Source organism: Lepisosteus platostomus, chromosome 11 (assembly GCF_059453375.1).
Source record: "Lepisosteus platostomus isolate fLepPlt1 chromosome 11, fLepPlt1.hap1, whole genome shotgun sequence".
NCBI classification, from domain to species: Eukaryota; Metazoa; Chordata; class Actinopteri; order Semionotiformes; family Lepisosteidae; genus Lepisosteus; species Lepisosteus platostomus.
The window spans coordinates 41,056,684-41,069,256 of NC_142621.1; the positions used below are offsets into that span (position 1 = coordinate 41,056,684).

Genomic DNA, 12,573 nt, shown 5'->3' on the forward strand with positions numbered 1-12,573 from the left:
TCCCAACCTTGTCAGACCTTCAGAGATGTGACAAGATCAAGCCATAATTTGGCATGCCACATACAGTACATTTATTTCTACTGTCGTTTGCTTTCCAAACATTGGCAAAAACTAATTTTCCTATTTTCTTTAAAAACCATGGAAATAAACACTAAATAAAGTGATGGAGATACATACAGACGACGGTCATGGTTGCTTAAAAGCCTTTTAGGACGGATGATTTGCGAAAAGATACCGACAGAGGGCGCTGAGTTTCAAAGCTGAACGCGCTTGCTTCTGCTGCCCAACAGGACACAGTGGGTTAATAATTTGAATCCCAAATGTTTATAATCGGAGAATCAGAGGTCAGTGCAAAATTGGAGATAGTGTAACACTTGGAAAAGTAAAGCAAGCAGTCTGTTCTTTTCTTTGTCGTACTGTAGGCGTCGGGAGTGAACAGAGTAGAATCGTTCTGGCGCATTAAGATAGAACTGCGTGCTAGTGAAGGCAGAAGTTTAACTTGTGGTTTAGGAGCCAAAGTAGAGAGGAAACAAAAGGAAACGACGAGGATGGAACTGATCAGTAAGCCGTGATATCAGCATCGCCTTTTCTGGCTATAATGAGTTTAGAAACTCTTCTGTTGACTGGAGTCAGATTGTAACTTTTGATGTATGGTGGGGACTACTGTACGTATAAATGTATAACCGGGAGCTTCTGGGTAAGGAAACTATAATTCCTCATTACTTTACTTTCTGTTTAACACTATTTACTATAGTTAAAATAGCCATAATAACCGTAATATAATAAGCGGTGTGATTTTGTTTTTAAATCAACGGGTAACTAAATATTTTTTCATTGAAAACAGTCATATTTTATATTTTAATGTATTTCTCTCAAATTAACATGACCTATAAAGTGTTTCGTTTTGAAAACAGGGAATTTTAGTTGCTCTACTGCCACGCTTATTTCCCGATGTAATATTTAAGTTCTTGACGTTCGCTTTTGCAGCAGAGCTCACGAGCGAGAAACATTTTGTTTATTAAGTATAATTTGTATGTAGTATTCTTCTTGTGTTGATTTTGGCCGTAATATGTTTTTTCGTGATTAATGCTATTAAATTACAGCATTTTATCCAAAAGATCTTTTCATTGGCTGTATATGAAGAAGAGTAAAAATTCACTTACGTTTTACGAAAAGCATGTATTTATTTTTATGACTTATCCACTTAATGTTTTGTCTGTATAGGCTGCAAATATCAGTCTTAGTTTTTTGTATAGGTACTGTGTGATATTTGCCTCTGCTTGACATACAACTTTGAGTTATTGTCATTTTAAAAATGCTACTATGTTATTGTATTTCATGCATTTTATACAGTTCCTGATTATTAAATGTATACGAATCGATATTTATATATGTTTTGCATGTAAGGAAATTATAGTATTGTACGTACTTACAGTTTACAATACATGTAGGTTTGGTGTATATACAGTACATGCATTTAAGCAATACATACAGTACATCATAGAGCTACAGTACAATAGTCTATTTTCAGAGAATTTGGCAAGGGATTTGAAGAAAGCTACTGTATTCAATAAAGGGATGTCTTCCTTAAGCAGTGCAAAATATCCAGCAAATACCAGAATTTTTTTAAGGGGGGCAGTACATAACCACTGCAGCTGGCATTTGCCACTCCATCTGGGGCCAATATTGGGGTACTTGGTTGGGTTTCCCTAAAGAAAAAAACCCATATCACTCAAGATTAAAGAAAGATGGAGTTGTTATATCCCATGAGTATAGTACAGTTTCCCTAGTGCTCAGTCTCCTTAATGATTCAAAAACCAGCCAAATCTGTGATAATGCTTTCAGAATTGTGCCAGCTGTGCAGGATGGAAGGGAACTCTTAAAACAAACACACGGGGACTATTATTTGAAAACATTTCTCAGGATAAACTTAAACAAACTGGAACTTGACACCATCTGCTATAGTTGCAGTTACCAACATAACATCAGTTACAGTTAATAAAGGTGAAGGGACTTCCCTGTGTCACTGGCCCTTCAGTTCATCGCCCAGCCTGTACTGGATTTATCTTAAAATCAGTTCGCCGTTCAGGGTGCTTCATTTGATGAGAGTGCAACTCTTCAGTTGAGTTTTAGCTGTCAGAGAACACCGTCTGCTGCTGGTTTAAGCGTCACTGCTAAACTGAAAATAGAAAACAGGAAATTGCACTCACACTGAAAGCAAGGTTCCTTATTAAGTGTAACATCAGAACTTGCTGGCAAATAATAGAACATTAATAACATACTAAGTGAAAACATACTCTCGCCTAACCAGAACAGAGGCACTGCTGTTAGTTTTATGTGGTTTCTGGGCATCTTGATTGTATAAAAATAAGTACAACTGCAATTGCTGGATTGCTGGAAACACAGGGATTGAATTGAATGATTGTGCAGCTGTGTGTTTGTGTGGGTGAAACAGCTGAATTAGGTAACTGTTTAGTCAGATTTACAAAGAAATATAGTGAAAGATGTTATTGTACATTTCATACTTTGATGCATGAAAATGCCTTGTATCCTTTTAAGGCAAGAGTTCTAGGGATTGTGTGTGTGTTTTAACTTAAAGTTTTGGTCTGTCTACCAGTGAACAGACATGATTATACTTGGTATATATTTAAGTATCTGATTTCTACTACCTCAGATGTTTAAGATTTGCAACGAACAAAGAAAAATGCAGCTTCATAAGGGCCACAGCTTCTGCTTTATTGGAACTTGAATTAAATGGGAAAGTTAAAATAAGATACGGTTGAATGAGATCCTTGGATCAATTAACTACGGGAAACTGGAAAGCAAGCGTGTGGATAGAATGGCCTTCTCTGCCTTGTAACCTTTTTTTTAATGCTTTTAAAGCAAGTTAACCCTTGTATTCATTCAGGGAAATAGGCTGAATGAAAACCACCAGACACGTCTGAATGTCGAAGACTTTTACTGTGTCCCACTTTCCCAGGAATTTGTTGTGTTGCCCTGTTTTGACGACCATTTTTACTAGCTGACTGGGTAGGGCTGAAAAATTATCTGAAGAGAGCACAAGGGTGATGCAGCCGAGTCATTTGCAGGGGTGATGTGAAGATGAGAGGGCAGTTGAAAGGCTAAACATGCAGACCCTGTGCACGGTGTGTTTCTTTCCGCTCAGGAGTCTTTCTGTCTGTTCTTCTCCAGGATACACAATGGCGTGACAAAGATGGGCAGCAGAGGGGAGTCTGTGGCTGGGCCTGGCGGCTGAGTCCTGCCGCAGGACAATGCACCTGTCCCGGGTTGGGATCAGTAAATTGTGCTTTGTGCTGTCCCTTGCTTTCTGTGCCTTCCTGCTGCTGCTGATCCCAGGTCTGCAGCCCCCACAGCGGCCTGTTGACCCCCCCCAGCCTCGACCTCATGGCAGGACCAAGGCGGGCGGGGAGGGAGGGGTCGGCCAGCCGCCCAGCCCTTCGGGGGCTTTAGAAAAAGCTCATGAAGCTCAGGTGATGGGCAATCCCAGGACAAGGGGCCACGGTGTAAAAGGAGAAACAAAAGAAGTGGACACACTAGGGGGACAGGCCCAGACACCCAAAGCTAAGAGCTCCGCCCTGATTAACATGGCCGTGGGTCACAAAGACTCTGCACAGTTTTCTGGGAGCAACAGTCTCCATGATCTCCATGGACTCCCTCGTCCTAGGGACAGACTGGAGCTGGGGGACATATTTATTGCTGTGAAAACAACTAGGAAATACCACAAGTCTCGACTGAACCTGCTTTTCCAGACCTGGATTTCTAGAGCCAAGGAACAGGTAACTACAATCCCTTTAAGGACAAATTTCTCTCTGGCCTCTCTCAACCTGGACGCCTTTGCCCGGCTCCAGTTTCCAAGTTCCAGACCATGGATCTGAATCTGAAAAGGAGGAATGTTAAAACTTACCAAAAACCCCACTGAAATGTCAGTGTATCGTGCTGAGGAGTTTCTGTAACATTTAAGAAGCCTGCTCTCCCACTCTCTGTACCTGTGCCAAGATAGTCGTCCTATGGTCTCATGCCTGTTATCCCATCCCCCATAATAACATGCTTCCAACAGTTTGGAAGCAATTTGGAATCCTTCTTAGTCATGGGATTGTGTTCAGTCCCAGAATGCTGAAAACCCCACAGTACTTATGTAAACCACATTTCAGCAAAGCCAGCTTACCAAAAACACAGCCATTTGTTACTTATTTGTATATAACAATGTAGCTAAAATTCAGGTTTAATCACTGATTGCCTCACATTTATTGCTGCTTTTCAGTTGATGATTATATTCAGTAAAGCTCATATTTTGCTCTTTACACGTAGCTCACATATAAATGTGTGCAATTAGGTCCTAAGCACTCTCTGAAATTAAGAGGAATTCAATGCTAATTTCTATCAAAAAGTTGTGTTCATATTTTTAAAATATCTTCAGATCTTAAAAGCATTAGATCTTTAAGACTGTTTCAAGGTTGTATGGCTTGAAGCAACTCTTTCTTTAATACCTTTACTTGGTAAATGTTATTAGAAATGCATGGAAAATCAGTCTTTTCTCAGCCTTTTAAAATCCAGGAGGTACTGTCATCTGAAAAAGTAACACCAGTCGTGCTAGTCTTATACTACTAACCTTTTTTTATATAGCACCTTTCATTGTACATCCCCTCCTGTCACTGTGTGGTAAAACAATGAGCTGTATGAAAGAGTCAGTTGTTTAGGACACCAAGTAAAAGTGTCTGTAAAAGAAACCATTTAGCAAGCCTGGAGCATGGCATCTGCTGACAGACTGTGCTACAAGGTCCAGGTCTCCAGCAGACTCTTGCCTGGGAGGAAGATCTTCGGGAATTTGAAACTGATCCACGTCTCCCAGCCTCCAGGGCTACTGTTAGCCTCAGCCAAGGAATATGGACTTTTTTCTCTCAAGGCATGACGCAGGCAGAAACCACTGCGTGTGTGCTGCTGCTGAGCCGACAGCCCACGTAGTTTCTTTCAGATGGCGGAGGAACTTTGATCTGCTTCTCAGTGGTTTGTGTTTTGTACCAGCTTCTTTTGTGGCACTTAAGGTGAAGCTGCCTTTTGCCCAGTTTTCTCTGTCTTGGAGCCCCAAACAAGATAGCCTGCTCTCTGGGAGGCTGATAACATTGAATGAGGATTTAGGATTAGGAGGGCAATGAGGGGGTTGTGATTTTCAGTGCAAATGTAGCCTCTGTTTAGTGCAAATGTTGAAAAGCTTTACAGCAGTACATTGTAAAAAAACAGGATCTAATGCTCAGCAATGGCAAAAAAATAGAAAAGAATGTTTTGTACCATAGAAGCCTGCATTATCAGGTTTGAGAGGCTCATGACTGATTTCAGGGACAAAGGGAAAATGCTTTCAGATGGTATAAATAAAATGTTAAATAGGCTGTTTTATTAGTGAATTAAAGAAACATAACTGAAAGCTTTTTACCGAAGGAAATGTAGGCTGAGAGACGGGGGAACAGTACTTTTCTGATTTCCTTACAATATCGGTTTGCACGTCGGCAGTCAGAGTGAGAGCGAGACAACCCACTATTTAATTGCTTTAAGGTGTTTAAAATGTCTTGAAGGAACATACGGTTTCTAGTCTGTGAGCTGGGTAGGCCTCAGGCCGGTGCCAAAGGTTGGCTCCAGGTTTGAAAGGAGGGATTGTCTACATGTGAGTAAAGGAAATGGGAGCCTAAATGTTTATTTTCAAAGTAAAAATCTGAATGCGTTTCCCTAAGGGATAATGCAGTCTGTCAAAAATCTAGAACAATATGCAGTACGTTTAAGTGAAAGGCCGTTTCTGAAACCTTAAAACGTCTTAGCACCTGCTTAGACTAACAACTAGCTTGAAAGGGTGTGAAAACCACTTTAGGTGCATCTTAGGTTATTTCCCTGAGTATGTTATGCTCTTAATGCATTCTGTATATCTATCATGATCTTTGTTTTTTTTTTAATGTTGAAATTATTTAAAGAATTTAGCAGTGTTGGTTGCAACTAAGTCAAAAGTGGTAACAAAAAATAAAATGCATGAAAAAAAGGATTATAGGTAGGTTAAGGCTACAGCAGGCTGTAGTTCCAATATAAACTTACAGGAAACACCAGGTGCTTTTCAGGAGAATTGCTAATAAGCATTTTCCAAGAATGTAGGAGAGCATAATTCGACTAAACTGAAGATTCAGAAATTTAAATATTAATACACAACGTGATGAAGTACATTAAATATATGCAATGACAAATTGATTGCAAGGAATACAAAATACATTGCTACTGGAATGTTTTGGTTTGCAATACCCAAGGAACGTACATTATTTCTGCATGTACAAATGAGAAATAACAGTTTATGATGAATTACAATAAGAAATCATCTGTAAGATACCTGTTACTAGTGGAAATTTGAACTATGGATATAGTACATTCAAGGTTCAGGCTACGTAGGGACTTGTGTTCATTGCCAAATAAAAGTGTGCATCAACTGAGTACCAGTAGAAACCAATAACTCCTCCTGGGGAAATTACCTAATTTGTGTCTACTGAAATCACTTGGAGGCTGTAAGTACATATGTTTTGAGATACTTGTATTAACCTCCACAAAGTAGTTCAGGTAGGTAGCTGTATCATCATGCGTAGGCTGCAAAGGAACAAGTAAAGGTTTATTCCATGCTGAAAAGAATAAAAGAAACACAACGTTTCAGCTATGGAGTCTTCTTCAGGTATCACAGCCAAAACATTTTTTCTTTTTGTCTCTTTTCATCCTAGAATAAATATTTTCTTGCTCCTTAGCTTCCATAAAGACATCTTGCCTATTGGCATCTGTCCCTCTGCTCTTTTGGTTTATACGAGCTCAGATTCCTGTAGATTCCTGGTGTCTTATTCTCCGGGTAAAGAGAAGGAGGAAGAGCAGTATCCACTGGAAATCCAATGTTGTCAAATTTGTAGGAAACCTGCTGTCCAAAGAGGTCTTGGCTTTATAGCTGTAGCTTGACAAGCCAATGTTAGAGCAGACCTGCTTCAAAACCACAAGCAAGTTCAGCAAGGCTGAGATCCACCCTACCTCAGAAAAACCTGAGCCTGCTTCATAAGAAAGGGTGTGGCAGCACTTCTTAAGATCCAAGCACTTATGTAAATCCCTGAACAAAAAGAACCGCATTGTGCGTCACACAATTAATACATCATCTTCACTGTTTTTCTTGGCTATTCATAAAAGGGTGGAAATAAATGCTCACTGTAGCACTCATCCTTGCTCTTTTCTTTTTTCAGACATATGTATTCACAGATGGGGAGGACAAGGAGCTGAGAAAGAAAGCAGGTAATACAACAAGCACAGAGCAACTCATGAGTGAGTTGCATTATTACAATTGCATTTTGCAGTAGGACCCCAAAAGCTGTGATAAAGGTTCATTCAAAAGTGGAGATTTTGATTTTGGAACATGATGAAGAATATTTAGAAACTCAGAGGACACTAGATCAGAGATATAATATCAGATCAGGAAAGGCACTATTCAAAAAAGGACAAACAATCCTTTCTTCACTGACCTGTTGATTTCCAGAGTGGTGAAGCACAATTGACCAATAGTAACCAGGTATGAGTTGCCCAAGCTATCCTGAGCTTGCCATACTGCATTGACCTCTAAGACTTGCTGAACATCTGTGAACCATGTGACTTAACCTGCAAATGAATAGAGAGGATGAGAAGGAAACAAGTCTGTCGTAGAGAGAAGAGGGAAGGCGTGATCCTGGTTTCGGGTTTTGCACATTAGATGGTAGGTTTGCCACCTTCAGATAACACACACCTGTGGAATTTAGCCGTTGCTAGAAGAAACAATACTCTTCTTTCTGTTCACAGGGTCCCACATGATCAACACCAACTGCTCGGCAGCTCACACTCGCCAGGCACTGTGCTGCAAGATGTCGGTGGAGTATGACAAGTTCATCGAGTCCCAGAGAAAGTGAGTACTCCCAAGTGTCCTCACACTGTGTTTGTCTTGCCTGCATTGCCTTACTTCTGCTCTACTTTCAAAACTACAGAATTGTAACGGAGCACATTTCCTCATGTCAACATTCCATCTGGTCAGTAAAACAAATTAAAACATTTTAAAATGTATCTGCAAACATATTGGTATTAGCAGAGAGAAGCCATGTGCATCTTTTAATTCTTTGTTATCGGGCATTATTTTTATGCAATGTCCCTTTGTTTGGAGTGTATATTCAGTAAAAAAGAAACATTCTGCTATTTCAACAAAACCAGACATATTTTGTACTGGAGTTTCATCTTTGTATATTTTGTGGCTGTGGCTTGTTTCAATGGGTTTTCACAGGGTGCAGTAGGTAATGCTTGTGAAGACGTTTAGAGGGTGTTTATATTGAAAATGTCCATTTAAACCCTGTGGAGCAGACTGGGGATGCTGTGCAGTAAGACACTGCTGTGGCATCTGAGCCCTGCGTTGTGTTTCTTGTGCGCCCAGGTGGTTCTGCCATGTGGATGACGACAACTACGTGATCCTTCCCAGCCTGATGAGGCTGCTGTCATCTTACTCCCACACGCAGGACGTCTATCTGGGCCGGCCCAGCCTGGACCACCCAATCGAGGCTCCTGAGAGAGTAAAAAGTGATGGTCTGGTGCGTTCCTGTTGTGCTTGAACACTGTTTCTTTGCATCTTCCAACATATATGGTTTTAGTGCGAAACTGAGGTTTTCGGGCCACTACCTAGGTGACCTAAAAGTGGATGTGTGAACAAATAAAAGCATTGCGTTTAACAATGGGGATTTTTCCTATCTGCACAGTGACACAGATGTGCTACCCTCTCCATGCCTTCCTGTAAAAGAGTCTACTGTACTGTACATGGCTATGGAATGGGTAGCTGCTGAATGGTATAGATGTATGATTGGTTGCTGTTCCCAGCCTGCACTAGGGCAGCCAGCTCTACTATGTTGTCATACAGATGAGGTGTACTCTCTGTGGCTCCATGGTTGTGCATGTGTGTTTTGGGAGAGCTCTTTGTGTTTCCTGTCCTCCTGTACATTGTCTGCGCCATGTGTGCCTTGACTGCATTGTGGTGAATGAGGTTTTACTTCAGCACATTGACCGATACTTTGCCCCCGGTCTCCTGCAGACATCGGTGAAGTTCTGGTTTGCCACAGGAGGAGCTGGGTTCTGTATCAGCCGAGGATTGGCACTCAAGATGAGCCCCTGGGCCAGGTGAGTGAGGGCCTGCTCTTTCAAGGCTGGGCATCATGGGGGAAAAAAGCAGATTGCATCCGAGCTTATACTGGGTTGATACTCGCCTAGTAATTGTCTTATTTTACTTGTCATTAACATCCATAAACTGTTCTACTTTGTTGGATGTATTAGAAAAATATACAGCAAATGAGCACATCTTTGGATAATGCCTAGAATATAATGCTTAAAAAGACTTCCTCCATTGCCATTCCACCCATACCTGGTAGGATGTACTACCTAGTGCTGGGTGTACTGCCCAGGACATTTAGAAATAAAGGAGGTGTGACTTGGACCACCATAACAGGATAGTACACTCACCTTGCCATCATTCATCATCTCAGCCTGGGCAATTTCATCAGCACCGCTGAGAAGATCCGTCTCCCTGACGACTGCACCATTGGTTACATCATCGAGGCACTGCTGGAGGTCCGCATGACGCATACGCGGCTCTTTCACTCTCACCTGGAGAATCTCCAGAGGCTGCCCACCGACACAGTGCTCGGACAGGTCAGACAGCCTAGGAAACACCAGGGCCTCATTCAATAGGATGGGCCTTGTGAATGGCCTAAAAATGGTCAAAACTTTGCTTTCTCCCCTTTCACGTACTGTTTTTCATGATTTCAGCTCGTATTAATTCTTACTTCTTGACGTTTATGTTAAAAATAAGAAGGAGTCACTTGAATGGAATGTATTTTCTTAAAATTTAATCAAGCCCTGTTTGGCCCTTATCAGACAAGTAAATTTAAGAGGTTGAAACTAAGTGACTTGCTTCATGAAGTCCCAGATGCATAGGTTTTGGGCTTTTGGATCTCGATTTTGCCATTGTATCTCTTTGCAGAGCCTAGGAAAGCAGGAAACTGCAAAACTAGAGTGTGTGTGAGTGCCAACTGTGTTTGTCCTGCAGGTGACCTTGAGCTATGGTGGATATGAGAATCGGAGAAACGTGGTCAGTATTGGTGGAGGCTTTTCCCTGGCAGAAGACCCATCACGGTACTGGTATTCTAACAATGCAGACACACATCATGGTGGGGAAGTTGGGTGACATCAACACAGCTGCCTTGAGACTTTTTCCACTCCTTCAAAACAACATAAAAACTGGTCTGGCTGCCTTCTTTACAATTCATTAGAAGTCTTGAAGCATCACGTTTTTCATACAGAAAATGTACTCTCGTCTTCCCAGCTGCGTTAGATGTTGTATAGCTGTATTGCAATTGATTTATTGGATGATACTGACAAAATTACAGTGGTACCTTATGTTAGTATTGCACAATTGTTGAAACATACTATTGAAAACACAGAATACCCATACCTTAATAAAGAGAGTCTGTAGGTTTTCTGCAGTGGTGTTTCTTCATAATTGTTCATTTTCCATACACATCTGAAAACTGTCTAAAAAGCTTCTCCTGCCTTTCTAGGTTCAAGACCGTCCACTGCCTCCTCTACCCTGACACAGAATGGTGTCCCAGCAAGACACACCACTGACACTCCTTGCTTTCCTATTTCAGTATTTGGCCCTCTTACCTGGACACTAACTTAATAGGGGGGTCATGAAGCATTGTGGCCTTTCAATAGTCCACCCCAGCTTAGATGCACTCCCTCTGCTGCTTCCTGAAGAGCGCACCGTGTGCAAGGAATTGTATGTAGCTACAAACCCACTGCACTTTGCCCTTTTCAAAAACCTGTTTCTTCATCTCAAGAGCTGCATTGCTGCAGTTAGAGCACAATGGCTACAAGCAGAGGAAACAAAGGTACGTTTGTGAAGGTGTAGGCTGCTTTTAGCACAGCAGCCAAGAGCAAAGGAAAATATTTTAAGTAGATGTGAAATCAAACCCGAAAATTATTTCCTGCTTAATGGAGACGCAGCATCCTCTTTAGCAGTTTGTTGTTTTACCCTTAGAACACTTTTATTATTTTCCTTTGTCATTGGTCTCATTGCTAAATAATCCACATTCTTACAATTTACAAAATGAAGTACGAATGATATTCATTTGAAAAGTCTCTCTTCTCGTCCATTGTGCCTTGAAAGGCACTGTGTTTTTCACAAAAGATGGTCATAAATACCTTCACTTCATTTCTGAGTTCTGGTTATGAAGATGTTTTGAAATAGAATGTGCTGAAAATATTTTTCAAATCAAAAGGATTTTGATTTGTCTTTGTAACAGGTCATTTTGATCATGGTTATGGCAGGACTGGAATGTTTATTTTCATAGTAACCGAAGTGTACGTCTAAGGGGATTCAGTGGAAGCATTTACACATTCCCACATTCCTCTGTATAACGTTGGGTCAAGCCTATCTCTGATACAAAATTCTCTCTTGCTTCTGGTCTTAATTGTCCAAGTATTAAGTGCCTTTTTCTTAGAGTTCTAGAAGCTTTTTTTTATCTCGGCCCTGAGGTGAAGAGTGTTCTACAGCTCCCTAAGAAGGATTCTAACTTCACTGTTTATTAGCCCTTCACTGCTGGACAGTGTGGGATTGAATTGTCTCTTGTGCTTGGCTTGCCTTTGTTTTTCTTTCCTTGCTATGGATTTGTCTTATGAATAAAGCATGCAGCAGACCACACAAACCCCAAACAGGAAGCCAGTTTCTACTTTGTGCATTACTTGAATAATAACGTACTGTATCCCAGTTCATAACCATAAAAACGGCACTCAGAAAACCCCTGGCATACACTCTCCCCAGCCTCTGTGGACTCCACTGGCAAGAAAAAGAAAATCTAATGACTTCTGCAAAATCATGACAAGAATTTAAAGGTATAAAACGAAGCTCACCAGAAGAGTCATTTTCCATTTACAGAGAATGGCACATGGGGCATTTCCAGTCTTTGGAGTGAAAGGGAAGAGATTTGAGATTTATGTAACATTATGAAATCACTCACCTCACTAGGCCATAATGTCTAATTATGCACAGTACCTTAGATGTTAGTAAATGCATTTATAGGGCACTTTTCTATCCTGAACACTTTACATACAGAAGGGAACCGTCCTCAATGGAGTCATTAAACCCTGATGGCTGATGCTCGATAGCCATCGTATTTGAGCAGCCCACTTCTACAATGGACCAGGAGCAGGGAGAGGCTACTTCACCAATAAAATTGAGGGGGATTGCTTTGTATGGATGCATAATTCTGGAAGCCCAGAGTGGAATTCAGCCATGAGACTGCTCAAATAGATTTAATGAGCAAATTGTCACAACCTCAGTTTAACATGTCATCTGAAGGATAAAACCTTCTGCAGCACAGTCTCTCCCGTTTTATCCTGGTTCACGGGGAAGAGCGCCACCTACTGGTCTACCAATAAAATGTACAGCAGTAACCTAGTTTTAATTAGATGTCCCCCACTGCAATATGACAA

General features: G+C 41.0%; 1 protein-coding gene across 2 annotated transcripts; it reads left to right on the forward strand.

The window, feature by feature from the left end:
* Positions 1 to 279: 279 nt before the first annotated feature.
* rfng (RFNG O-fucosylpeptide 3-beta-N-acetylglucosaminyltransferase) lies at positions 280 to 11,793 on the forward strand. Of its 2 annotated transcripts, none has more exons than XM_088599698.1 (9): positions 280 to 344; positions 3,193 to 3,797; positions 7,263 to 7,311; positions 7,849 to 7,951; positions 8,468 to 8,621; positions 9,116 to 9,201; positions 9,564 to 9,729; positions 10,127 to 10,212; positions 10,638 to 11,793. In XM_088599698.1, exons 2-9 carry the CDS (start codon positions 3,273 to 3,275, stop codon positions 10,702 to 10,704), a joined length of 1,236 nt encoding a protein of 411 aa, XP_088455824.1. In that variant the 5' UTR covers positions 280 to 344; positions 3,193 to 3,272; the 3' UTR covers positions 10,705 to 11,793. The 2 variants fall into 2 exon arrangements, with proteins under 2 accessions (XP_088455824.1, XP_088455823.1); XM_088599697.1 differs by lacking the exon at positions 280 to 344 and adding an exon at positions 351 to 697.
* Positions 11,794 to 12,573: the final 780 nt, after the last annotated feature.